A 25,137-nucleotide genomic window follows, 5' to 3' on the forward strand; every position below is an offset into this window, starting at 1 on the left:
ATGCAACATATTGTTGTAAATATGTCTCATCCTTGTGCTTTGAAAGTGAGTCAGTTTAGCACAGCCAAATGGCTTGCATCCTGCACTGAGCCACTTTCTTGTAAATCCGCCGCCCTGTGTTTCCACCGACACCTCCAGGTGAGAGCTGGACATGTACCTGTCCCTGCCATACCTACCAGACTCTGGGGCAGATTTACAATGAAAGGGACTCATTGGTTACCAGTGAAAAGCCGGTTACCAGTGAAAAGCCGAATCCATTTTAAGGTGCTCAGCCTTGTTTTTAAAATTTTAAAAGGATCGGCACCTGAGATCCTCAATAATCTTATATCCCCTTATGTCCCGACTCGCTCCCTCAGATCCCTAGGGCAATCCCTTGCGGTTACCCCGCGTTTCAGGCTTAGCCGGATGGGCGGCCGCTCCTTCCGTGTGAGAGCTGCGGCTCTCTGGAATTCGCTTCCTTTGGAAATCCGCCTTTTAGAGGATCTACTAGCATTTCGCAGGGCCTTGAAAACCTACCTGTTTTAATCTTCTTATGTTGACTCTCACTTTCTTCGCGTTGTGTTATGTTCACCTTTTCCATGCGCCAGGACGCTCCTTCGCTGGAGCAGCTGTGCGCAAAATAAATGCAGTTAACATAACATAACATAACATAACATTGCGAGCCATTTGGCTGCGTCCGCACTGAGTTACTTTCAAAGCACAGGGATGAGGCATATCTACAACAATATGTTGCATCTCTGTTGCTATTCCCACTCCAAAGAGTGCAACAGTAGAGAAAGTATTAGATAGCGGAGGGGTAAAAATTTCTATTTCCACCGAGACCCTAGGTGGTTCGATCCCGCCTGTTCATTAGCAAATAGGGCATTGCGTAGGGCATTAATTACTAAGCCCAGGTGCATAGCACAGGTACAGGCGGCTAGAAGATCTTATAAACTTAAAATAGCTGAAAGGAAGGCTGCATTACTGACGGAACAGTGGGAGTTGCTGGTTGGAAGTGCAAATCTGAAGAGCAGCGGCCCCTTCTGGACGGCCGTGAGGAAAATGCGAGACATGGGCAAACAACTAACCCCAATTAGCTGTAATATTACCAGCAGTGCTTGGGAGGCCCATTTCTCTAAAATATATGCAGCACCACCCGAGGAAATAATATGTTTTGTTCCTGGACAATTGTGTGGCTTACAGATTGACCTCTATGAGGTAGAAGTAGCCATCAGACAGAGCCTTGGCAACAAGGCTCCTGGTCCTGATGGACTCCCCATAGATGTCATTAAACACAGTCCGGATCTATGGGCACCAATCCTTCTTAATGTCTTTAACAGTTTTCCAACAGCATCAATGCCAAATACTTGTTCCACCAGTACCATAGTCCCATTTTTAAAAAGGGCAACAGGTCAGACCCAGTTAATTACCGTCCAATTTCACTTTTGGACAATACCCTAAACATTTTGGGACGAGTCCTTTACAATAGAGTGGTAGAATGGACAGAAGACACGAACCTATTGGACCCGTGTCAGATGGGATTCAGGAGCAAGGTGGGTACGGTGCAGCAATGTTTGAATCTAAAGCTAATAATTGACAAGTATAACATTGTCAGATCGTCCCCTATCTACCTTGCGTTCATGGATCTCTCATCCGCTTTTGATTTAGTTAACAGATCCAAACTTTGGTCCATTCTTTTGGATTATGGACTGGATGAGGCCCTTGTTAATTTTCTGGCTTATCTTCATACTGATATAAGGGCACAAGTCAGGATTGGGATGGGTGGTGAAGTATTCGGAGCTATTAAAATTGGTAGGGGGTAAGACAGGGGTGCGTTTTAGCACCCCTGCTGTTTATCATTTATATCAATGGGTTAGCCAAAGCCCTAAAACAAGTGACCAGAGACGTACCTATAATCGGGGGGCAAGCACTACCAGTCCTATTATACGCAGACGATGCGGTTCTTATGGGCCGCACACCTAATGCCCTCCGTTTACTTGTTAAAACTTTTGTTCAACATATGGAGGGTTTAGATCTGCGTGTAAATTAAAAAAAATCTTAGCACCCAAAGAAGCCAATTTCTGAAAGGATTGCAGCGAGTCGTGAATTGTACTGAGCCCTATAACAGTGGCCCTACCAGGTTCTATACGGACTGGTTAAGAAAAGAGGGGGATCGTGTTCGAATCGGGTTTATCTTGTTGTTCGCGAGTCAGCCGCTGTTATTTGAATTGCCACCGGACTTGGATAAGGGACTGCCGATCGGAGCCACTGTTATAAGGCTCGGTACAATTCACGACTCGCTGCAATCCTTTCAGAAATTGGCTTCTTTGGATGCTACTAACGCTCATATAAATTCTTAAAATCTACCCATTGATGTAATTCCCACAGAAATTGGGTCCCCCTGTTCATTATAAAAGATCAACCACATATACCCTGAGACTGCATATAATCCAGTTATCGTCTTTGCATCTGTTATCCTCAAAGTACATACCATTTCAATCAAGGAGCCTCCACTACTAATTTTGCCCGGAAGAAGTCCCCTTAGGGACGAAACGCGTCAGCTGTGTCCTTTGACATATGGAGTGAATAAAGAAAAGTCTTTTTTGAAAAAAATCGTTTTGAATGTGATTTTTGGTATTCTTTGTGTACAATCTTGAGATTTAGTTTGCACATTTCTTTATTGTGGTGCACCTTTGCTTAAAAATCCAAGCACGATATGCACTTTATAACTCAGAAAGAACGGAAAGGGAAACACTTAAATCGACTGTGGTGATATATATGGGGAACGAATTGTGTAGGCAACCACTTCCATCCTACCTCACTCTCCCCATGACTAATTGGGAAAGATCATTGTTATTCCGCCTCAGAGCGGGCTCTGTAAAATTTTTATTGGGCTTTCCCTTGGGCTATCATCACAGTACACAATATAACCCATGTCCGTGCGATGGCTCAAGCACACAGAACGATTTACACTTCCTATTCTTCCTTAAATTTTATCTAAAGTATATTAACTGGTTTTTAACCCCGTATTTTAGAAAACGAAGGCCCCTCTCCCTGGGGGAGTCATATTCTATGTTGCTTTCCCTGGATACAGATGAATTGACCTTTCGCACTAGCACTTTTTTGAGATTAATAACGCGTGTACGTAAGACGATGGAAAACCCCTGAATCTAACTAATGAGAGCTGTACAAGATTTTAATGATCATGATTACTGTGACTAAATTCGTAAATGTTTTTATTGCTGTACTTTTATGAATTTTATGAAATTCGAATAAAGGTCTTTTTGAATTGAATTGAATTACTATTTCCACTCCAGTGAGAGCAAGAGTAAGGAAAGTGCTGCATGTGATGAGGTACAAATTACTATTCCCACTCCAGTTAGTGCAACATTAGGGAAAGTGCTGGATAGTGAATGGGTAAAAATTACTATTCCCACTCCAGTTAGTGCAACAGTAGGGAAAGTACTGGATAGCGGAAGTGTAAAAATTACTATTCCCACTCCAGTTAGTGCAACAGTAGGGAAGTACTGGATAGCGGAGGGGAAAAAATGACTATTCACACTCCATTGAGTTTAACAATAGGGAAAGTGCTGGATAGCAAAGGGGTAAACATTACTATCACCACTCCAGTTAGTGCAACAGTAGGCAAAGTGCTGGATAGTGGAGGGGTAAAAATCACTATTCACACACCAGTGAGTGCAACAGTAGGGAAAGTATTGGATAGCAGAAAAACAAAAATACTAATAACATTTAAACACTTGAGAAAAGTTAAATAATCTTAAAAAGAAATAAACAATATTGAAAAAATATACAATTAAATATATTAAACATATAAAAAGAACACATATTATAATGTTAATTACATATAGCAAAAACCTACAAACATGTTATAAAAAAACATTTATAAACAATTTTTATTTTAAAGGAACAAATATTCACAAACAAATTGTTTAAAACATAAATCTATTTATTTCACTTCCTACCCTATAACACCACACCAATAAAAAAAGACATCAACATTTTTATTGAAATTTATTTCCATAATTAACATAATTAATAATGAATTCGAAATATATATTATTAATAAAAACAGATGAGAAACATTCATTAAGTACACATTCTATAACACTATAATATCCACAACACACTTAAAATTGATTACACATTTACGATTATTAGTTATTAATACATTAATTTAAATTAATTAACAAATCATTAATAATTCATCAATAAAAAATAAATTGCTTCCCACCTTTCCCACCATTTACACCTATAAACACAACGCACTGCTAAAATTAATTACACAATTACCATAATCAATTACTAATTAACTAATTTAAATTAATAAACAACTAATTAATAATTCATCAATACAAAATAAATTACTTTACACCAGTTACACCTATAAACACCACATAACACACCTAAAATTACCATAATTAATCGCGAATTAATTATTTCAATTAATTAAAGAATTATTAAACAATTATTAATAAATTAATTTACACATTTAACACTATACCATCACAATTAAACAAATATTAATAAATACAAATTATTCAATACATTTTATGTAATTAAATTACTTCCCACCCTATTCCCCTATAAACCCACAACCCTCTACGGAGCTAAAAACGCAAATTTCAAATAAAAAAATTAATAAGCACTATAAAAAGTCAATAAAATTATATAATTATATTTCTTCCCACCCTATTCCCTTATAAACTCACAACCCAGTAAGGAACTAAAACCACAAAATTCAATAAAAAAAAATATTAACTGCTAAAATTCTAACACAGATAATAAAAATAAAAACAATTCTTATGCAAAAAAACAAACATCACACACATAAAATATATACTAAAATACATAACATTAATAAAAATCGATATTTTAACAACTATATTTTTACAAACGATATTAAAAACTTAAATATTTTTTAAATCAACATTACTTACATTAAGTCGATATTCTTGACCACAAGGATTTTACTGTCGATTTTCCTGACCCACGATATTTTTACCACGATATTTGTGCAATTCGATATTTTTACCTCAATATTCTTTCTCTGCACCACACTAAGGGGCCTATTACGATGGCGGGCCATCGGGGCACTGGACCGACCGCCCATGTCGCGGCAGTCCCGTCATTCGAATTAGGATGCGCATCCCGCATTTTTAACATTGCGGCAGGCGGTGCTGTAAGCAGTATCCGCCGCAATGTTAAAATGCATGTAGTGCCTGCCACCCTGTGCATGCAAATGCTGGGGGATACCATAGGTACCCCCCATGTGCACCCCCCAACACCCTGGGAGCCCGTCCCCAACAGCAAAGACCGGAAGCCTTTCCATGGCGGCAATGCCGCCATGGAAAGGCTGCTCACCGCCCGCATTATAATATGGATGGCGGTGTCTTGCAGACACCGCCACCCTATCATACAGGTTTTCCACCCAGTCGTCGAGTCGACCGGCGGAACAGTGGCGGACAGTCTTTCCGTCTGCCGCTGAACTCCCCAGCTATCCTAATGTGGTGGGGGGTCATCCATGGCGGGTGGATCGCCCCCGCCCGCTATCCTAATGGGCCCCTAAGTATGGAAGTGACAGGTACACCTCCAGCTCTCACCTGGAGGTGTCGGTGGAAATACAGATTCTGGTAGGTACAGCAGGGCCAGGTACACCTTAAGGTCGCACCTGAAGGTGATGAGGAAGTCAGAGAGCCTGGTTGGTTTGGCAGCGCCAGGAACACATCCAGCTCTAACCTGGATGGGTCGGCGGAGGCACAGAGCCTGTAGGTATGGCAGGGACAGGTACACCTTCAGCTCTCACCTGGAAGTGTTGGTGGAGGCACAGAGTCTGGTAGGTATGGCAGGTGCAGGTGCATCTTCAGGTCTCACCTGATGATGTCAGTGAAATCAGAGAGCCTGGTAGGTGTGGCAGGACTAGGTACATGTCCAGCTCTCACGTGGAGGTGTCAGTGGAAATACAGAGTCTGGTAGGTACGGCAGGGCAGGTAAACATTCAGGTCTCAACTGGAGGTCGAGTTGGAGTCTGAGATCCTGGTTGGTATGGTAAGGTACATGTCCAGCTCTCACCTGGAGGTGTTGGTGCAAATAAAGAGCCTGGTACATACGGCAGGGACAGGTTCACTAGGTACGGCAGGGACAGGTACCCTTTCAGGTCCATCCAAAGGTGTCATTTAAAATACAGAGTCTGGTAGGTACAGAAGGGACAGGTACACCTTCTAGTCTCACCTAGAGGTGTCCGTGGAGTCAGAGAGCCTGATTGGGATGGCAGGGCCAAGTAAACGTCCAGCTCTCACCTGGAGGTGCCGGTATAGTCACAGAGTCTGGTAGGTGTGGCAGGGACAGGTCCATGTCTAGCTCTCACCTGGAGGTGTCAGTGGAGGCACAGAGTGTGGTAGGTATGGCAGGGACAGGTACACGCCCAGCTCTCACCTGAAGGTGTCGGTGGAGGCACAGAGTGCGGTATGTATGGCTGGACAGGTACACCTTCTAGTCTCACCTGGAGGTGTCCGTGGAGTCAGAGGGCCTGATTGGGATGGCAGGGCCAAGTACACGTCCGGCTCTCACCTGGAGGTGCCGGTATAGTCACAGAGTGTGGTAGGTATGGCAGGGACAGGTACACGCCCAGCTCTCACCTGAAGGTGTCGGTGGAGGCACAGAGTGCGGTATGTATGGCTGGACAGGTACACCTCCAGCTCTCAACTTGAGGTGTCGATGGATTTTAGAGGCTGGTACATGTGGCACTGGCAGGTACACCTTCAGCTCTTTCCTGGAGGTGTCATGTAGTCAGAGAGCCTGGCTGGTATAGCAGGGGCAGGTACATCTCCAGCTCTCGCATGAAGGCACAGAAACTGGTTGGTATGCCAGGGAAAGTTCAACTCTAGCTCACACCTGCTGCTGTAGAACTTCAGGCAGAGTTTTAGAGATGGAGGAGATCAGAGAATAGCATCTTAGACAGAGGATGCTTCTGTCCAGGTTTTTCTTTGGTTGCTCCTTGGATCTTCAGTCGTACAAGGGTGTTGTCCGCTGGGGACCACAGATTCAATACTTGCAACCCTAGCTGTTTTTCGGCCTTGGTAAAAGCTGTTGGCAAATCTTGGACAGTCTGGCTGACCAAAAGCCGACTTAAAGTTGGATTTCGATCAGTCCTTAGCTCAGAATTAGATGGCTTGGCTTTGTTATCCTATCTTTGTTATCTGCTCTTTATTTAATGACTTTTCTCTCTTTTCTTGTATTTGTCCTTCCTATGAAAGTTTTAGTCTCACAGTGATTTGGAGGTGTTGGTGGAGTCTGATAGGTATGGCCGGGACAGGTACACTTCCAGCTGTCACCTGGAGGTTTTGGTGATATCACAGACTTTAGTAGATGAGGAAGGCACATGTACACCTTCAGTTGGTACCTGTTGGTGAGTTGTAGCCTTCCACTGCAGGCTTCAAATATATTATATAGTTTGCAGTGAGCACTTCATTGAAGTTTATGTATTTCCTCTCTCTCCTGCTGTTCCTCTGTCCTCTCCCTCCCCGTGCTCCTTTTTTTTCCTCCCTTCCCACACTCTCGTATGCTCCTTATCCAGGCCCTCATTCCTTTTCTGATTCCATTCCACATTTAAAGATTTATTAATCGTTTAATGAGGGCCTGGAAGCTGCACAGTGCTAATGAGCCCTTGATTTTTTCCACTGACATCCACTTTTTTTTTACACTTTTTCTCAATTTTAATTTACTGTTTTGACATGGCTGTCCTCCATGTTTGCTTGTAGCTGTGTTTGAAATGGGGTGGCAAAGTGAGCTAAAAAATGATGATAGATTCAACCCAGATCTGTGAATTGGGGTGAGTGTCTGAAAAGTTTCAGAGCTACGTCCATCACCTCCTTGTGTTTGCTTTATTCGCCCTAAGTTGGCAGGGTATGCCAAGACGTGGGTCCCTTGCTCACTTTGCCACTGTATTCAAGCAAGCCTGACTGAAGAGGGCCGTTAACTAGAAACCGGTCCCAGGATGCTTGTTTCCGGTCCAGGGAAGACATGGCTTAGCAGTTCAGGCTGGACTGTTCCCATGAGGCACAGAGTCAAGACTGATTCGCTTATAGCTGTGTGTGAACTGGGGTGGCGTAGTGAGCTAAAGAACAATGATGGATTCAACTCAGATCTGTGACTGGGGGTGAGTGACTGAAAAGTTTCAGCGCTCCGTCCATCATCTCCTTGTGTTTGCTTTGTTTGCCCTAAGTTGGTAGGGTATGCCCAGACGTGGGTTATTTGCTCACTTTGCCACTGGATTCAAACTAGCCTGGCTGATGAGGGCTGTTAGCCTGAAACCGGTCCCAGGATGCTTGTTTTCGGTCCAGGGAAGATATGGCTTGGCAGTTCGGGCTGGACTGTTCCCATGAGGCACAGGGTCAAGACTGATTTGCATATAGCTGTGTCTGAACTTGGGTGGTGAAGTGAGCTAAAGAACGATGATGATTTAGACCCAGATCTGTGACTGGGGGTGAGTGTCTGAAAAGTTTCAGCGCTCCGTCCATCATCTCCTTGTGTTTGCTTTGTTCACCCTAAATTGGCAGGGTATGCCCAGACGTGGGTCCTTTGCTCCCTTTGCCACTGGATTCAAGCTAGCCTGGCAGATGAGGGCTGTTAGCATGAAACCGGTCCCAGGATGCTTGTTTTCGGTCCAGGGAAGATATGGCTTGGCAGTTCGGGCTGGACTGTTCCCATGAGGCACAGGGTCAGACGGATTTGCATATAGCTGTGTCTGAACTGGGGTGACGAACATATGTATGAATCAACGGCCGTCTTGGAATGAGTTACCTTTACTAGTAAATCCATTGCACGATTGACAGCAATGCTGGTACATAAGCCTAAACAAATGCGTCTGCAGTGCAAGCAAATACCTAAAAAGCACTGGAAAGACCAATTGCTCAGCCTTTTAGAGCTGTGACCTTTTAGCTTTGACAAGCTAATTTGTGTTTGAAGTGCTATGTTGCAATAATGCCGTAATTCTTGAAGATTATGCACGTTGGAAACGTAGCCAAGGAGAGGCTCTAGGGGTGGGGAAGCTCTTACATTTCCTGAGGCTTATCATTAGCAAAGCAGCTGCATGAAATCAGTAGAGCATTGGCATAGTGAATGTGTGTGTGTGTGTGGATCATGTCCTGGTCTGTGAGAAAGCAGAAAACCAGGAGGAAAAGTGATCAAATAAGAAATAACGTATACGATTTCTTAGGAAACTCCTTGTCCATAACAGAGTACTGCACGCCATGTAGTAGACACCTTTCAAGTGTAACCATTACTATAACAAATACACAGATTATTTGCAGCTCGGATCCTTACCATAGTTCAATACTCTTTAAGACAATAGAGAGTTGTACAAAATATAAGTTTCTTTGCCTAATTCAGTCCAGAAAGAGGCTTTCATCACGTCCTCTAGTTTTCATCTGCAAATTATGAAAAGTGTCCTCCCACTGATCCCAGGCGCCCAGGTACCACTCCCAAAGGCACCTGTTGTCTCTCAAACAATGTATTCAAACATGGCTCCTGGCCTGATAAGGGGTGCCAACACTGTATCAGGCATGGCACCGGACTTCAGAGAGCTACTGAGGCAACCTCTGGGGCACGTGGTCTAAATGTGTGTTACTGGGTATTTGCAAAGGGCAAAGTTCAGCAATTATATGCACTGTTACAATTTGGGCTGAGTTTTTATGGAGCCTGATTACTAAATTGTAAGTCACTGGATTCTAAGTATAAAAGAAATGTATCCTCCACGGAAAAGGGAATGCTAGGGCAGACTACGATCTGGTGGCATAGTTCTTTATTCGTATACAGGCAGACTTGTTTTAAAGTCTATAATTGAATATTTGATTGTGGAGCGCAATGCTTAATTTGACTAGGACTGGGCGGAGCTTGCGGAGTTTCACTCTGTGGAATTCTGCGGAGTTACCCAAAAACTCAGTGGAGTTCCGCAAGCGGGCGTCGTATTTCTTGGCCACAACTAATCAATCGTTTTCTCTGTTTACACACAAAGTTTTGCTTGCATACTTTTATCGCTAGTCACTTGCTTGAAGGGTAATGACATTTCTGAACAGTGTTCATGTATGCTGAGTCAGCAGGTGGTAACAGCAGCACACGTCAATCCTCACCACAGACATTACATTGAGACAGACCTCCAGCTGTAACACACTGCACTACATATGTGTACTATGTGCAGTCCCTCTCAATGTCTCATCATCATCAGCAAATGAAATAATAATAATAATAATCCACATTTGTAAAGCGCACAATCACCCGTAAGGGTCTCTAGGCGCTGGGGGCCGTCGGGAAGATTAAGCAAGCTATTGCCCAGAGTCACATGGTGCTGGGCTACCCTTCCGCCGAAGCCGGGGATCGAACCGTGATCCCCAAATTCCAGCATAGTCGCCCTGGCCGCGGCGCCACACCTCTCCCTATGATAAGCGCGTGTCAAGAGGACTAACCTGAACTCCTATGGTCTGTGGGGGCGATCAACGAGGGCCTTCAGAAGATAAGTTCCCAACTCCCAATTACTCCTGCACCCAGAGAACTCTGAGCCCAGGAACGAAAGGGAAAGGGGAAGTGGATAACAAACAAGAGAGGCTGCCACACCCTGGTGTCGTCTAGGCTTGGTGGAGTTGAAGACACCTGCAAGAGTAACCACAAATTAATACGTCCCTTCAAAGAGTGGAATTTGCCATTCACAACACAGTTCAAGCAACTTTACACTTTTGAGATATCACAGTTCCAAGATGTACCTGATAAGAGTGTGGGTTGAGCTGCTCTCCTAGGACGCTCAGATGACAATGGTAAACGGCGTCTTATTCTGCTGATGCCAGGACCTTGCTTGGTGTGTGTGTGAGTAAGGGTATAACCTATATGCGCATATATTATAACCCCTAAACACTTCTCCGACTGGATACAGTTCAAGGATGAAGTGGAAACACCTGATGGCTTTGAACATCCCAATTAGGTCTGACAGAATAATTCTTATGTCTTTGTAGGTTCAGTAGAAGCTCAAGTGAAACGAACAACTAAGTCTCCAATGACTCTAGAAACAGAGTTCACGTAATGGCTGCCGACTGGAAGCTGAAGGTACAGAACCGGAACCCTTGCTGACAGGAATTGACTAAGCAACCAGTTCCGGCAAGTCTCTAATTCCACATTAGCAATATCAGGTGGATGTACATGACGAACTTGGTCGAGGAACCAACCAACGCTGAAGAATCATCCGCTAGGAGCTGTCCGTAGCGGCTTACCTCACAACTACTGGAGCGGAGGGTCAAAACAAGGCAAAAGCTGTGAATCCGGGAAGACCAGAAACAGGTTGCGAGGAGCTGTCCAAAACGAATCCTCTTCGGAAAGACAAAGTTCTGAGGAACGACAACCAAAATGAGAATCTGAGGAGACTCTCCGGAATGCTGCCGCTCGCTTCAGTATGACGGTTGAAGTGCGCAGTACTCAGGGATGGAGCGCACGAAATGGCCGCCCGCATTGTGAAAGACTAGAACGCTAACCTTGCGCTAAAGCGGCACAGCGCTGCCTTGACCTGCCGGGTATACCGTTCTTGCCTCGATGAATTTCTGCACCCCCAAGAACGGTAATACCACGGAAATTCTTTGAGTCTTATTCCTGGCAGTGGGGCACTGCGGGTTGACACCAGGGCGGGCTTGACAGTACCCCCCACCAAAACCCCCCTTCCAGGTTTCAACGGGAACATCTTGTGGAAAGCTGTCACTAATCTGGGAGCATGCACGTTATCACTGGGCTCCCAAGACCTCTCCTCAGGACCATAGCCTTTCCAATCTACTAAGTAGAACAACTTTCCCCTCTTAATCTTGGAATCAAGGATTCTTTTGACCTCAAACTCTTCAGAAGACTGGATTGAAATGGGTGCTGGAGGGGTTTCCCGCCTTAGTTGGGGCGGACTTTTCTTGACCAAGGAAACATGAAAAGTGGGATGGATTTTCATCGAGCTGGGAAGGGAGACTCTAACACTAACAGGGTTTATCATCTTGACCACCGGGAAAGGGCCTACAAACCTCGGTTGGAACTTCTTAGTCCCCCCAAGCCTCATGTGTTTGGTAGAGACCCAAACCAACTCTCCCGCTTTAAACTGAGGACTGTCCCTTCTTTTACGATCTGCTGACCTTTTATAATTAGCTTTAGCTTTGGAAAGATTAGCAAAGGCTTTCTGATAAGCTTGTTGTAAGTTCGATAGTACCTCTTGAGCCGCTGGGACCTCAACATCAGTTTTTCCTACCCTCATGTTTGGATGCCTACCGGAGTTCAAAAAGAACGGGGAGAAACCTGTGGCTGAATGGACGGAATTATTGTATGCAAATTCCGCAGTACTGAGTAAGGAGGGCCAGTCGCCTTCCCGATCCATAAGGTACAAACGGAGGTATTGCTCCAAATCTTGGTTCACCCGCTCTGTCTGTCCATCCGTTTCCGGATGGAAACTGGTGGACAGGCGAGAGTCCACCCCCATTCCTTTTAAAAAAGATCTCCAAAAACGGGACACAAATTGAGGTCCACGGTCCGAGATCACCACCTTGGGAATCCCATGTAACCTGACTACATGTTGGACAAACAACTCTGCTAATTGAGGAGCTGTTGGTAGGGATTTTAACGGAATGAAATGACTCATCTTGGAAAACTGATCTACCACCACCCAAATAGTTGTGCTACCTTGACTGGAGGGGAGATCAACGATAAAATCCATGGAGATGGTATGCCAAGGGGAAGGGGCCACAGGGATAGGTTGGAGCAGGCCTTGTGGAAGTTGTCTCATGACTTTGCCTTTGACACATTGCTCACAAGTGGCTATGAACTGTCTTACCTGAGCTTCCATGCCAGGCCAAATGAATTCTCTCTTGATCAACTCTGAAGTCTTCGCTACTCCCTTATGGCCGGCTAACAGATGGTCATGAAATTGCTTAATTATCCGGACTCGAAGATCTTCACTGGGAACGAACATCTTCCCTGACTGGTAAGGCTTCCCTTCTTTGACTTCACGATCAGGACCTTCTTTCACCCAACCTTCAAACTTCTGCTGTGAAAATTCCACCCGAATCTTGTTTTCCAGGTCGTCTTCAACTGCGGTGGCCACGATTTTCTCGGTGGGAATAACAAAACCTTTTTCCTGATGCTCAGCCTCACTTCCAAACTCCAACCGAGACAAGGCGTCTGCTTTCGCATTTGCAGCTCCAGGCTTATAGGTTAGGACAAAGTCATAGTCTGCAAAGAATAGAGACCATCTTAATTGTCGCGGAGTCAAAGTTCGAGCTGACTTCAAAAACTGAAGATTTCTGTGGTCTGTGAATACTGTAATGGGATGCTTGGCTCCCAAAAGATAATGTCGCCAAACCTGGAAAGTATCCTTCACTGCTAATAACTCCTTATCAGCAATCGAATAGTTAGTCTCAGCCGGAGTGAGTTTTCGCGAATGGTAAGCTACAGGATGGAGCTGACCAGTGTTCTTGTGTCGCTGGGATAAAATCCCTCCAATGGCCAGATTCGAGGCATCTGCCTCCACGAAGAATGGAACATTTAAATCAGGATGCTGAAGGATCGGTGCGGTGGTGAATGCCTCCTTCAAAGATTGAAAGGCCTCTTCAGTCGCTGAATTCCACACAAATTTTTCGTTCTTCCGTAACAGTTTAGTGATTGGGCTCACCTTGCTGGAAAAATCATGGATGAACCGTCTGTAGAAATTTGCAAATCCAAGGAAACTTTGTATCTCCTTGACGGATCGAGGAGCTGGCCAACCCTTGATGGCTTGCAGTTTGGTGTCATCCATGCACACTCCTTCCGGAGACAGAATGAATCCCAGGAACTCTACCTTGGATGAGTGGAAGACACACTTCTCAAGTTTCACAAACAACTGATTTTCGAGTAATCTGTTCAGAATGGCTCGCACATGGGTGACATGTTCTTCTCGGCTGTTAGAAAAAATCAAAATGTCGTCAATGTACACGACTGCGAAACGATCCAAATATTCCCGAAGGATATCATTCACAAAGTGTTGGAACGCAGCCGGCGCATTACAGAGCCCAAAGGGCATCACTTGGTATTCAAATAGACCCAGCCGGGTGCGGAATGCAGTCTTCCATTCTTCTCCTTCTGCCATGCGAACCAAATGGTAAGCTCCTCGGAGATCGAGTTTTGTGTAAATACATGCTTCCTTGACCTGATCCAAGAGCTCCGAAATGAGGGGCAAAGGATAGCGATTTTTCTTTGTGACCAAATTGAGTGCTCTATAGTCAATGCAGGTCCGCAGAGATCCATCCTTCTTAGGAATGAAAAAGAGCGGAGACGACACCGGGGACTGGGATGGCCGTATAAATCCATTGGCCAAATGCTGCTCAATGTATTCCTTGAGGTGTTCGTTCTCCGGTTCTGAAAGGGCATAAATGCGACTGCACGGAAGTGCTGCTCCAGGCTCCAATTCTATGCGACAGTCGTAAACACGATGAGGAGGTAACTTCTGTGCCTCCTGTTCATTGAACACCTCCTTCAAGTCTAGATATTCTTCCGGAATCTCAGGTATCTCCAGAGAGCAAATTGTTTGGACTTGACCCGCCAGACTAGAGGACAGGGACTGCTGAAGTTCCCCCGGAGAGGATGCCTTACAGTGTTCTTGACAATATTCCGATGACATCTCCAATGTACGCTTGGCCCAATCGATCTTGGGATTATGTTCCGTGAGCCAAGGCAGACCAAGGATGAGCTGAAACTGCGGGGCATCAATCAAATTAAATCGCACCAAACTCCGATGGCTCCCTGGACCGAATACAGTAATGGTCTCTGTATCTGCTACGATGGGTCCTGAAGACAGGTTAGTTCCGTCAACTGCTCGCACCAACTCAGGCTTTAATTTCTTCTCAAATCGAATCCCCAGAGATTTAGCAAATTGAATATCGCAAAAATTCCCTGTGGCTCCAGAATCAATCATAATTGAGACGTGATGGTGAACATCTTCTCCAAACTGAAGCCTACTGGACAAGATGAGATGAGGTGCTGCACATTGTAAGGTATTTGCCAAAGACTGCGATTTTGGGGCCGACTCTTGTGTCGCTTCCACCAGGGCAACCCCGTCTACTGGTGGAGCCGATCTTTTACCGTCGTAGACTTCTTCAGTCTCTTCGGGCACTCCCGAACAAAATGGCCCGGTAGACCACAATACATACACAGTTTTCCCACTCGACGCTTCTCTCGTTCTTCCATACTGAGAGGGCCTCGTACTGAGCCGATTTGCATTGGTTCCTCGGCCTGGGTGCCTTCAAGGCTCTTACTGACCTCGGTTCGAGCTCGGTCCAACCTTGGCGGGGCTGATCTGAAATCCTTGCGTCTCTCACTCCGTCTCTCAGCCTGGCGCTGGTCGATGTGTAAAACTAAGTCGATCAACTCCGACAAATCTGTGGGTCTCTTAGGAATTTGAGCTAAACCATCCTTGAGCTCATCTTTTAGTCCTCTGTAAAAAATAGCTGCTCTCTTGGCCGCGGGCCAACTGGTTTCTACGATGAGTTGATTAAATTGTGCAATATAAGCAACTAACTCCTTATTGCCCTGCCTGAGATCCAGCAATTCGTTGTCGGTGGCCTGTGAAATGGTCCTCCTATCGAAAATGCGTAAGAATTCTGCTTTGAAATCTTCAAACTTGTAGAGTACCGGATCATTAGCAGAGACCAAGGGTAGAGTTTAAACCCATTAAACAAAATGGGTTTGCACAAAAAATGCAACGAGCATTGTGTCAGAAAAATTTGGGCCTTATGTGGGTCCCCTTGAAACCTCTCTGGAGGAGCTAATGGAATAGTGGGTGACATGGCATGCACCACTTGGGTTGTTAACTCTGAGGAAGATGAGGGGGAAGCAAAACTCTGAAACTTCGATCTTTCAAAACTGGGGTTGGTACTAGTAGCTAACTCATCTAATCTTTGCCGTAGATAACTAGTCTCTTGATTGGATTTCTTAATCTCCTCCTGAGTGTCGCTCAACTGTTTTTGCATTCCCTCTAGCACTGAGGTCAAGGCCTTCATATCCCAACCCTCAGTCATCTCGCCCAGACAGAAGGCACAATGTGTCTATCGGCACTTCAATCTGTCAAGAGGACTAACCTGAACTCCTATGGTCTGTGGGGGCGATCAACGAGGGCCTTCAGAAGATAAGTTCCCAACTCCCAATTACTCCTGCACCCAGAGAACTCTGAGCCCAGGAACGAAAGGGAAAGGGGAAGTGGATAACAAACAAGAGAGGCTGCCACACCCTGGTGTCGTCTAGGCTTGGTGGAGTTGAAGACACCTGCAAGAGTAACCACAAATTAATACGTCCCTTCAAAGAGTGGAATTTGCCATTCACAACACAGTTCAAGCAACTTTACACTTTTGAGATATCACAGTTCCAAGATGTACCTGATAAGAGTGTGGGTTGAGCTGCTCTCCTAGGACGCTCAGATGACAATGGTAAACGGCGTCTTATTCTGCTGATGCCAGGACCTTGCTTGGTGTGTGTGTGAGTAAGGGTATAACCTATATGCGCATATATTATAACCCCTAAACACTTCTCCGACTGGATACAGTTCAAGGATGAAGTGGAAACACCTGATGGCTTTGAACATCCCAATTAGGTCTGACAGAATAATTCTTATGTCTTTGTAGGTTCAGTAGAAGCTCAAGTGAAACGAACAACTAAGTCTCCAATGACTCTAGAAACAGAGTTCACGTAATGGCTGCCGACTGGAAGCTGAAGGTACAGAACCGGAACCCTTGCTGACAGGAATTGACTAAGCAACCAGTTCCGGCAAGTCTCTAATTCCACATTAGCAATATCAGGTGGATGTACATGACGAACTTGGTCGAGGAACCAACCAACGCTGAAGGATCATCCGCTAGGAGCTGTCCGTAGCGGCTTACCTCACAACTACTGGAGCGGAGGGTCAAAACAAGGCAAAAGCTGTGAATCCGGGAAGACCAGAAACAGGTTGCGAGGAGCTGTCCAAAACGAATCCTCTTCGGAAAGACAAAGTTCTGAGGAACGACAACCAAAATGAGAATCTGAGGAGACTCTCCGGAATGCTGCCGCTCGCTTCAGTATGACGGTTGAAGTGCGCAGTACTCAGGGATGGAGCGCACGAAATGGCCGCCCGCATTGTGAAAGACTAGAACGCTAACCTTGCGCTAAAGCGGCACAGCGCTGCCTTGACCTGCCGGGTATACCGTTCTTGCCTCGATGAATTTCTGCACCCCCAAGAACGGTAATACCACGGAAATTCTTTGAGTCTTATTCCTGGCAGTGGGGCACTGCGGGTTGACACCAGGGCGGGCTTGACAGCGCGCTCACTCAGGCAGCCAGACACCCAGCATCCGCGGCCTTGTAACTGCCCGTCAAGGGCATGAGGCTGGCCCATAATCTGAGGAAAATGTTTATGCAAGGCCTTGTCACATGCTACAAGCTACTCAACATGTATTAACATATTTACAGCCAAATATCGCAGACATATGAGAGGGACTACAGAGATAGTACACATATGTAGTGCAGCGTGTTACAGCTGGAAATTGCATCTACTGCAGGTATTTGCATGCAAAGTTGTGATCACATGTTCAAAGGAAGTCAGAGCAGGCTCATCCTTTCATCCTAAAGATGTGCTTCTAATGGTCCATTAGTCACATCCCCATGGGCACACTAGTATGTCTCCTCGATTTAGAAAAAATGAGGATTCCACTCAGTCTCGTCTTTACTCAATCATTCTTTATTTCATTCCTCTTTTCTGAATTGGTTTCATTCAATAGTTCATTGTTCTTAGTATTGCTTTCAATAATTTGATAACATTGCTATGTTAACTCCTATGCATTTCGGGCATGATGAGGCCCTTCCTCAGGGAGTAGCAATGAAATCCAATAGTGTCTTCCAACAAACACCTTTTCTGCTTTTCAATCAGAGTTCTCATTCAAAAGACCGTAATCTCAATTCGTTCGTAAGGTTCCCCAAAAACAGGACGCCAGTCGCGCTTCATCCTTTCATTCCCCTGGCTTCAAATGCATTAGTACCATCACAGTGGGCAATGCTCCAATCATCATTTGCAGTTCTTCCATGGCATCAGGTGCCTGGCAGACTGAGGTGGAGCTTCGGTGTGGATGTTGTTCAGAGGCTCAGCTGGACGAAGCTCAAACCCCTGGGCGCACTTCTACTGCTAGCTTTTTATTTCGCCTGCCCTTGGCCCCCTGCAATCCTTCTTTCACCTCCCTGATTAAGGTCTCACTGATCCGCTCTACTTCGGGGTGCCACCTGCTGGATCTTCCGGAGAGTGTCCAAGCGCAATATGCGGCCTGCCGTGACGCCTTGAGCTGAGCCTGGGTCAGCGCGTGGGCTGTGAGCTCTGTCGCACGGCAGATGGGTCGGGACTCAGAACCCTTCTCAATCAGCTGCAGGTTATTTAAGATAGTGAAGAGCACTGTGGTGAAGGAAAAGGAAAACCCCGCAGTCAGCACAAGCACTTTCTGCCTTCTGACGCCTAGTCATACGTCACCCGCTATCAGCGTAAAAGAAAGGCATACAACCTAGAAAGAGGACAAGGAGAAGAAGCAGAACATGTAGCAACAGAAGATTGACACATCCTGGATTACTATGACATTCTACTAACAAGATCTCAGACTGAAAAACTATGAGGGTGCCGGTAAACTCCACTCCGCCAGTGGTTGGCGGAGTGTTTGCCAAACTCCATGCACCAAATGGAGCGTGGAGTGGCAAAACTCCGCAGGCAAAGTGGAATTTACTTCCCACCCCTAAATTAGAGTAGTGTTTTCCGGCACATACATGTCAACACCGGCACGTATGACAGCTGCCACATGGTGGCACTGCTTGTGAAATTTAGAGATGAGCCGAACAGCAGTTGTTTGTTTATTAATTTATTATACATGAAAAACAACTAATACCTGCCGGCCAAGCCATTCTTATAGCTTTCGGTGCCTCGAAAAGTCTGAATTGTAGCACTATCTTGTAGCAGTGTGATGGTTAGTAGTTGTGAAGCTACTGTCATTGGCAGCACTGGCGGACAATGGGTGGTGCAAGCTGCGGTGGCCTCTTTACGAGGCCCTGGCACTTATATTTTTAGAAATTAAGCACTGCACTGGAGCGTTGGCCCTTAATACACTGTGGGGTCTGGGTCATTATGTCCCCTCTGCCCTCCCCTTGGGACGGCACTGAGTTGGGTGGCATTGTGTGCATACATGCCAACAGTTTAGACGAGAAAAGTGGGAGATTTCTAAAAAATAAATCCAGAGAATGTATTTACCCCATTGACTTCTATTGAGACCTGAACTGGGTTACTGTCATGTATGGGCTTGGCAAGTCTGCTGCTGAAAAATCGGATATTTGAAATGAAAATGTCTGGTTCAATTTCAATTTCCAAAGCTTTATTCGATCATTAAAAAAAACAATCATAAAAGCACATAAAATACATCACAACATTACAAATCGTTTACAATATAAAATATTTGCAATCATTAGCGGAAGGAGACACAAGTTAATACGTTAAAAAAAATCAGGTCTTATCAGTTACATTGGTTATAATGACCATACTTTTCCTGGCGGACACAGATTTCAAAATAAAAACAGCTGTGACAAAACACATATCCGGATCGTCAAGTGCAAATAAAAGCCTCATAGCAGTTTGGATAGTAGACACAGAATATTTTTTAAAAAGCGGCTTAAGATAGACAATACGGAGGTACAGGTACAATGGACATATAAGTAAAAAGTGCTCTGTGCTCTGCTTCGAAATTCCATCACACGGGCAGCGAATAGATGGGTGCTTTTTTATCGATGGGACAGACACCAAGTTATGTACAATGCCAATACTTAACCTGGTTCTTTTTACCTGTTCAAAGCATGGAAAAAGCGTTATGGCAGGCAGAGAGAGCATGATACAAGTGTTGCGTACTGGCCTCCAGGAGCACGTTACTGGCAGGGCATACACAGAGTTACACTGTACGAGGCGCTGTCTGTTGAAGCCTGCAGAGGAATCAGGTTTTTGCATGCAGGAATCTAGAGGCTGGAGACTAGCCTTGCAACTCGTAGGTTCCCCCGTGAATCAGGAGGGTTGGCATGTATGCAAGTTGTGTGGTGCAAAGAGCCTAGTGCAGAGATGAAGCCACTTGAGATGAAAGAGTGTTTTAGAACCAGAAATTCTACAACAGGCCGTTATGAGTGAAATGTGATTTTTTTCTTCTTTTTTGGCTCAGATATCGTGGTTCTGAACAATATTGAAGTCATTCGCGAGGCGCTAATGAAAAAATGGTCAGATTTCGCGGGCAGGCCGCAGAGTTACACCGGTAAGAGGGCTTGGAAGGGTGTGCGAGAGGAGCGGGTGGGACGGTGCAAGCATGTGTAGAAAGAGAGCCAGATAGCATGCATTTTTATGTAGGAGTCGGACAAGAGCATGCAGTTTGGAAAAAGAGAGAATGAGGGGAGCAAGGTTTGCAGAAGATGGTGGATATTTGGTGGGCAAAAATCAGTCATTCTCATTTTGTGCAGGGATTATGCAGTACACTTGGAGGAAGGAAGCCTGCTGGGTTTCATGCCATCTTAAGCAAAGAATGAAAGTAGAAAAAAGCCAAATAGTTCCATGTTTTTATGTAATTACACAGGGATGGGGTGAGAGGAAAAGCTTTCCTAGGTCGGAGTTTTGTATAAGTTCTTAACAAGTTGGCCAGATCTTCTGATTGTCAACAGAGCATTCTTTATTCTTGTTTTGGGTCCGAATTTGCAGAAGATTGTACAAAAGGGAATCCTTGATGATCAGGTTGAGACTAGCCAGCTCTTAACCATTCTTCTGCTTCCCACATGCTTGTCACTGCCTCCCTCTTATTTTTCCTGGGACAGAATTACATGAGTCGGCAGCTCGTGCAGAAAAAGTAGTTCTGCAGATCCGTACTATGGGGCTTATTTACAACGCTCTTGCGCCACTTTTGCGTCATTTTTTACATGGGTAAAAGTGGCGCACGGGTGGCGCAAGGGGCTTGTAAATAAGCCCCCATGTCTCCAGCCTTTCAGGGAGCGCAGTGGTGCATAAGCGTCTGTCCCTAGTCACCACCTGTTTGCGGTGATGCAATAGGATATACCTACGAGTTTGCACTCCTAGCTGGATATGGCCAGTACTTGTCCTGCTTTGTGTGCACTGGAAAGACAACATGGCCATTCAAGGCCCAGGCTTTCATAAACAAATACACACTCTGTCTTTCTTTAGACACTGCTTCTTTCTGGGCATTGTAGAAGAGCAGATTTGAGGAAATAAAGTGGCTCTACTTCTGTACTAGAACCAGCGTCCACTAAAGCAAGTACCTCCACAGCCCAGCATGAGAGAGTAGCAGCCGCCATTGACTGTGAGTGGGGAGATAGGTTCCCCAGTAGCCATCAGAGCCTTATGGTCTGCTAATGGCCGTCAACACAATCATGAATTCATGAATTGACCAGAAAAGCCAGAGAGGTGTCCACTAGAGATCTGTGAATTATGAGGAAAAGGTTATAGATTGCAGCTTTTTGTTGGCAGAGGAGAGGCTGCCTGGGCCTTGAGGGCACTTAGAGATTCTAGTGGAAAGTGCAGTCAGTAGGAGAGCTTCCGCACAATTCAAATATATTCAACTGGTCAAGAGTTCTTCATTTTGTATTGTGCATCTTTAATGAGCCTAATAAACAATACTTAATGAATGGAAGAGCATCACTGTAGTGATCACAGCAGTAGGCATTGGGAGATGATGCTGTCTGTATGGAGAGCAGCATGTGTACAGCATCATGTTTTTGCTTGATCCATGACCCAGTCATGTAAAACCATTCCTATCATATCCCCCTAGTACCCAGTGAGCCAATCGCTCAAACTAAAAACTGGACTTAGATCCCCCCAAAATAGGACCAACTAAACCAAAGAGACATGCACTGTAAGAACATATATGTCCTACAGTTAGAAGTAGGAAGATGGTACTTGTAAATACAGGACGCTGATCACTGAATTCAGCTTAAAGGGAACGGCAGTGCATTAGGTGGACAAAGTATATACATTTTTGATACATTGTAATTTATTCCTTCCTGGGCCTTTCATGCAGTTATCTCTTCAGAAAAGTGTCAGAGAGGGGTTGCTCACAAAGGCTTGTGAAGGTGTGAATCCATGGTAAATGGCATACCTTCCCTCTTCGGGGATACACCAGCCTCTATCACCTCTCTGATTACTGAGGTGCATGACTAGGTGCAGACTGTTGTGTAGGAGAGTTACATGTTTGCCTGTGTTCTCTGCTCCCACAGGTGACTTAATTTCATTTGGTGGGAAGGACCTGTCATTGGGCGATTACACCGCAGCCTGGAAGATCCAGCGGCGGCTGGCACACTCCTCCCTGCAGCGCTGCCAGCGCATCAACCTTGAGGAGCTCATCACCCAGGGCGCCCAGGACCTCTGCCAGGTGAGATAGGGCAGGGGTGCCAGTCCTTTGAAGTCTGGAGGAGGCGGGGTCTCTGTTCAGGAAGACTTGCTTTGGGACATGTGCTACTTTTTCTGATGCCCTGTATCCACACACACCCTCACACAAATACAAATAGAAAGACACACACACCCACACCCAGACACAACCACACACAAACATATAAACCCTCACACACCTACACACAGATAGACACACACGCATACACACACCACCAGACACACACACATGCACACTTGTCCAAGAGAAGCTGCCATTCATGTACATCAACAGAAACTGATCTTTCTCCTGATGGGTCTTCCAGTCAGCCATTAGAGCCCAGCGCCAATGTCATTCCAAGAGGCATGGCCAACCATATTTGACCGGACTTGCACCACTTCCGCCCTCACTTGCGCAGTCCCTCATTGGAGGAACTTATTCTTTTAGTGGTAGAGCCCTGTGAACAGAAGTGAGGAGAAGCTTCTGTCTCTCTCCAACACTTGGACCTTTTCGGTTGCACATCACTGACTCACCCCATTCTTTGTCTGTTGTCTGGCCTCTTGTTCTCCATGTTTACTCACCTCATTGTGTGTTTGCTTAAGAATTTAATTACGTTATGGCTCTGCTATATGGCTCATCGAGTTGGAAGGATTTATATTCCAGCTACATTTGGATTATCGTAGGCAACCAGCAGCTGGCACAATGCTCCTTGGCAACGCACTCTTCTGTCCTCAATCTGCTTGTCAGGAGGTTAAGTGTGGATACACAAGTCAACTGAAGGAGGCTCCACTATGGTCTCAGAGTAAAACACCTGGAAAAAAGCTGCAAGTACTGTGATTGGCTGCCTTTGTAGGTCGAGCCTAGCAGCAGCGCGCATGAGCTGCTCACTCTGCAAGACTGCTGTAGCAGAGTATGGTAGAGAAGCCGCGCCCACTCTCTGCCCATATTTTTCATTGGCTTGTGTCATTGTCTTTCTTAAATGCTGCTTTTGATTTGTTAATAGGCTTGTTACTCCCTCCTTAGTACGGTCTTGTCTTCATTTGTAACCTCCCATGGCTACTGGACCTGGTATTTAGTCTGTAAGCACTATTTACTTTATTGAGTTTCTCTCACTGCAGTCTGGACATGTGCTGCTTCAGCTGAAACCGCTTGTGTTTTTTTAAGCAGCACAGCCGCCCCTAACACGGGCTCCTGCTTTCAATCACTTTAACCCCGGCATTATCCCATGTCTTATTCTACCCCCCAAGTCAAATGGATTTAGAAATGATTAGGGAATTAAGTCATGTGAATGCCAGGTAGCACATAATCATGTTCTAATGGACTAAAGCCACCTGAGAGGGTTGTTTTCAAAAGCCTGTTCTATTAACAACAACACCACTACCACCAATACCGCCACCACCAATACCAATATGGAGAAGTGTGGCTCAATGGTTAGATTGGGCCCAGATCTTTGGACTGGGGTGAGTGTGTGACATTGATCCACATTCGGTCCATCACCTGTTGTGTTTGCATATTCCGCCCTAAGTGCGCTGGGGATGCCCAGACGTGGGTCCCAGGCACTCCACACCACTGGAGTCAAGCTAGCCGGGCTGATGAGAGGTGTTACCTCGAAACCGGTCCGGTCCTCGGATGCTTGATTCCGTTCTGGGAAGGACATGGCTTTTGTAGTTCGGACTGGACTGTTCCCATGGGGCACAGGGTCAGAGCTGATTTGCATATCGCCATTGTCTAACCCAGGGTGGTGTGGAGTGCAAAAAAAACCGATGGATTTGGGCCCAGATCTTTGGACTGGGGTGAGTGTGTGACATTGATCCACATTCGGTCCATCACCTGTTGTGTTTGCATATTCGGCCCTAAGTGCGCTGGGGATGCCCAGACGTGGGTCCCAGGCACTCCACACCACTGGAGTCAAGCTAGCCGGGCTGATGAGAGGTGTTACCTTGAAACCGGTCCGGTCCTCGGATGCTTGATTCCGTTCTGGGAAGGACATGGCTTTTGTAGTTCGGACTGGACTGTTCCCATGGGGCACAGGGTCAGAGCTGATTTGCATATCGCCATTGTCTAACCCAGGGTGGTGTGGAGTGCAAAAAAACGATGGATTTGGGCCCAGATCTTTGGACTGGGGTGAGTGTGTGACATTGATCCACATTCGGTCCATCACCTGTTGTGTTTGCATATTCCGCCCTAAGTGCGCTGGGGATGCCCAGACGTGGGTCCCAGGCACTCCACACCACTGGAGTCAAGCTAGCCGGGCTGATGAGAGGTGTTACCTCGAAACCGGTCCGGTCCTCGGATGCTTGATTCCGTTCTGTGAAGGACATGGTTTTTGTAGTTCGGACTGGACTGTTCCCATGGGGCACAGGGTCAGAGCTGATTTGCATATCGCCATTGTCTAACCCAGGGTGGTGTGGAGTGCAAAAAAACGATGGATTTGGGCCCAGATCTTTGGACTGGGGTGAGTGTGTGACATTGATCCACATTCGGTCCATCACCTGTTGTGTTTGCATCAATGGTTAGAGCGGCAGACCCTGATGCAGAGGTCTAGCCCGGGACCAGGGTTCAATTCCCCGCCTCGGCGGGTCTTGGGCTCAAAATTCCACGGACCTGATAATTCTCACCTTGGTGCTTATTCTAATCATGGAGTCCCACTCTGCAACTCTGGGCAATAACTTGCTTAATCTTCACAACGGCCCCC

At 45.7% G+C, this 25,137-nt stretch overlaps 1 protein-coding gene across 1 annotated transcript in view; it reads left to right on the forward strand.

The window, feature by feature from the left end:
• The window catches only part of CYP21A2 (cytochrome P450 family 21 subfamily A member 2), a 104,146-nt gene that overhangs the window by 10,084 nt on the left and 68,925 nt on the right, over positions 1–25,137 (forward strand). The window contains exons 2-3 of the mRNA XM_086924528.1: positions 20,238–20,327; positions 22,291–22,445. Coding sequence (XP_086780654.1) covers positions 20,238–20,327; positions 22,291–22,445 — 245 coding nt within the window. The remainder of the gene's footprint in view (positions 1–20,237; positions 20,328–22,290; positions 22,446–25,137) is intronic.

This window comes from Lissotriton vulgaris, chromosome 5 (genome assembly GCF_964263255.1).
Source record: "Lissotriton vulgaris chromosome 5, aLisVul1.2, whole genome shotgun sequence".
NCBI lineage: Eukaryota > Metazoa > Chordata > Amphibia > Caudata > Salamandridae > Lissotriton > Lissotriton vulgaris.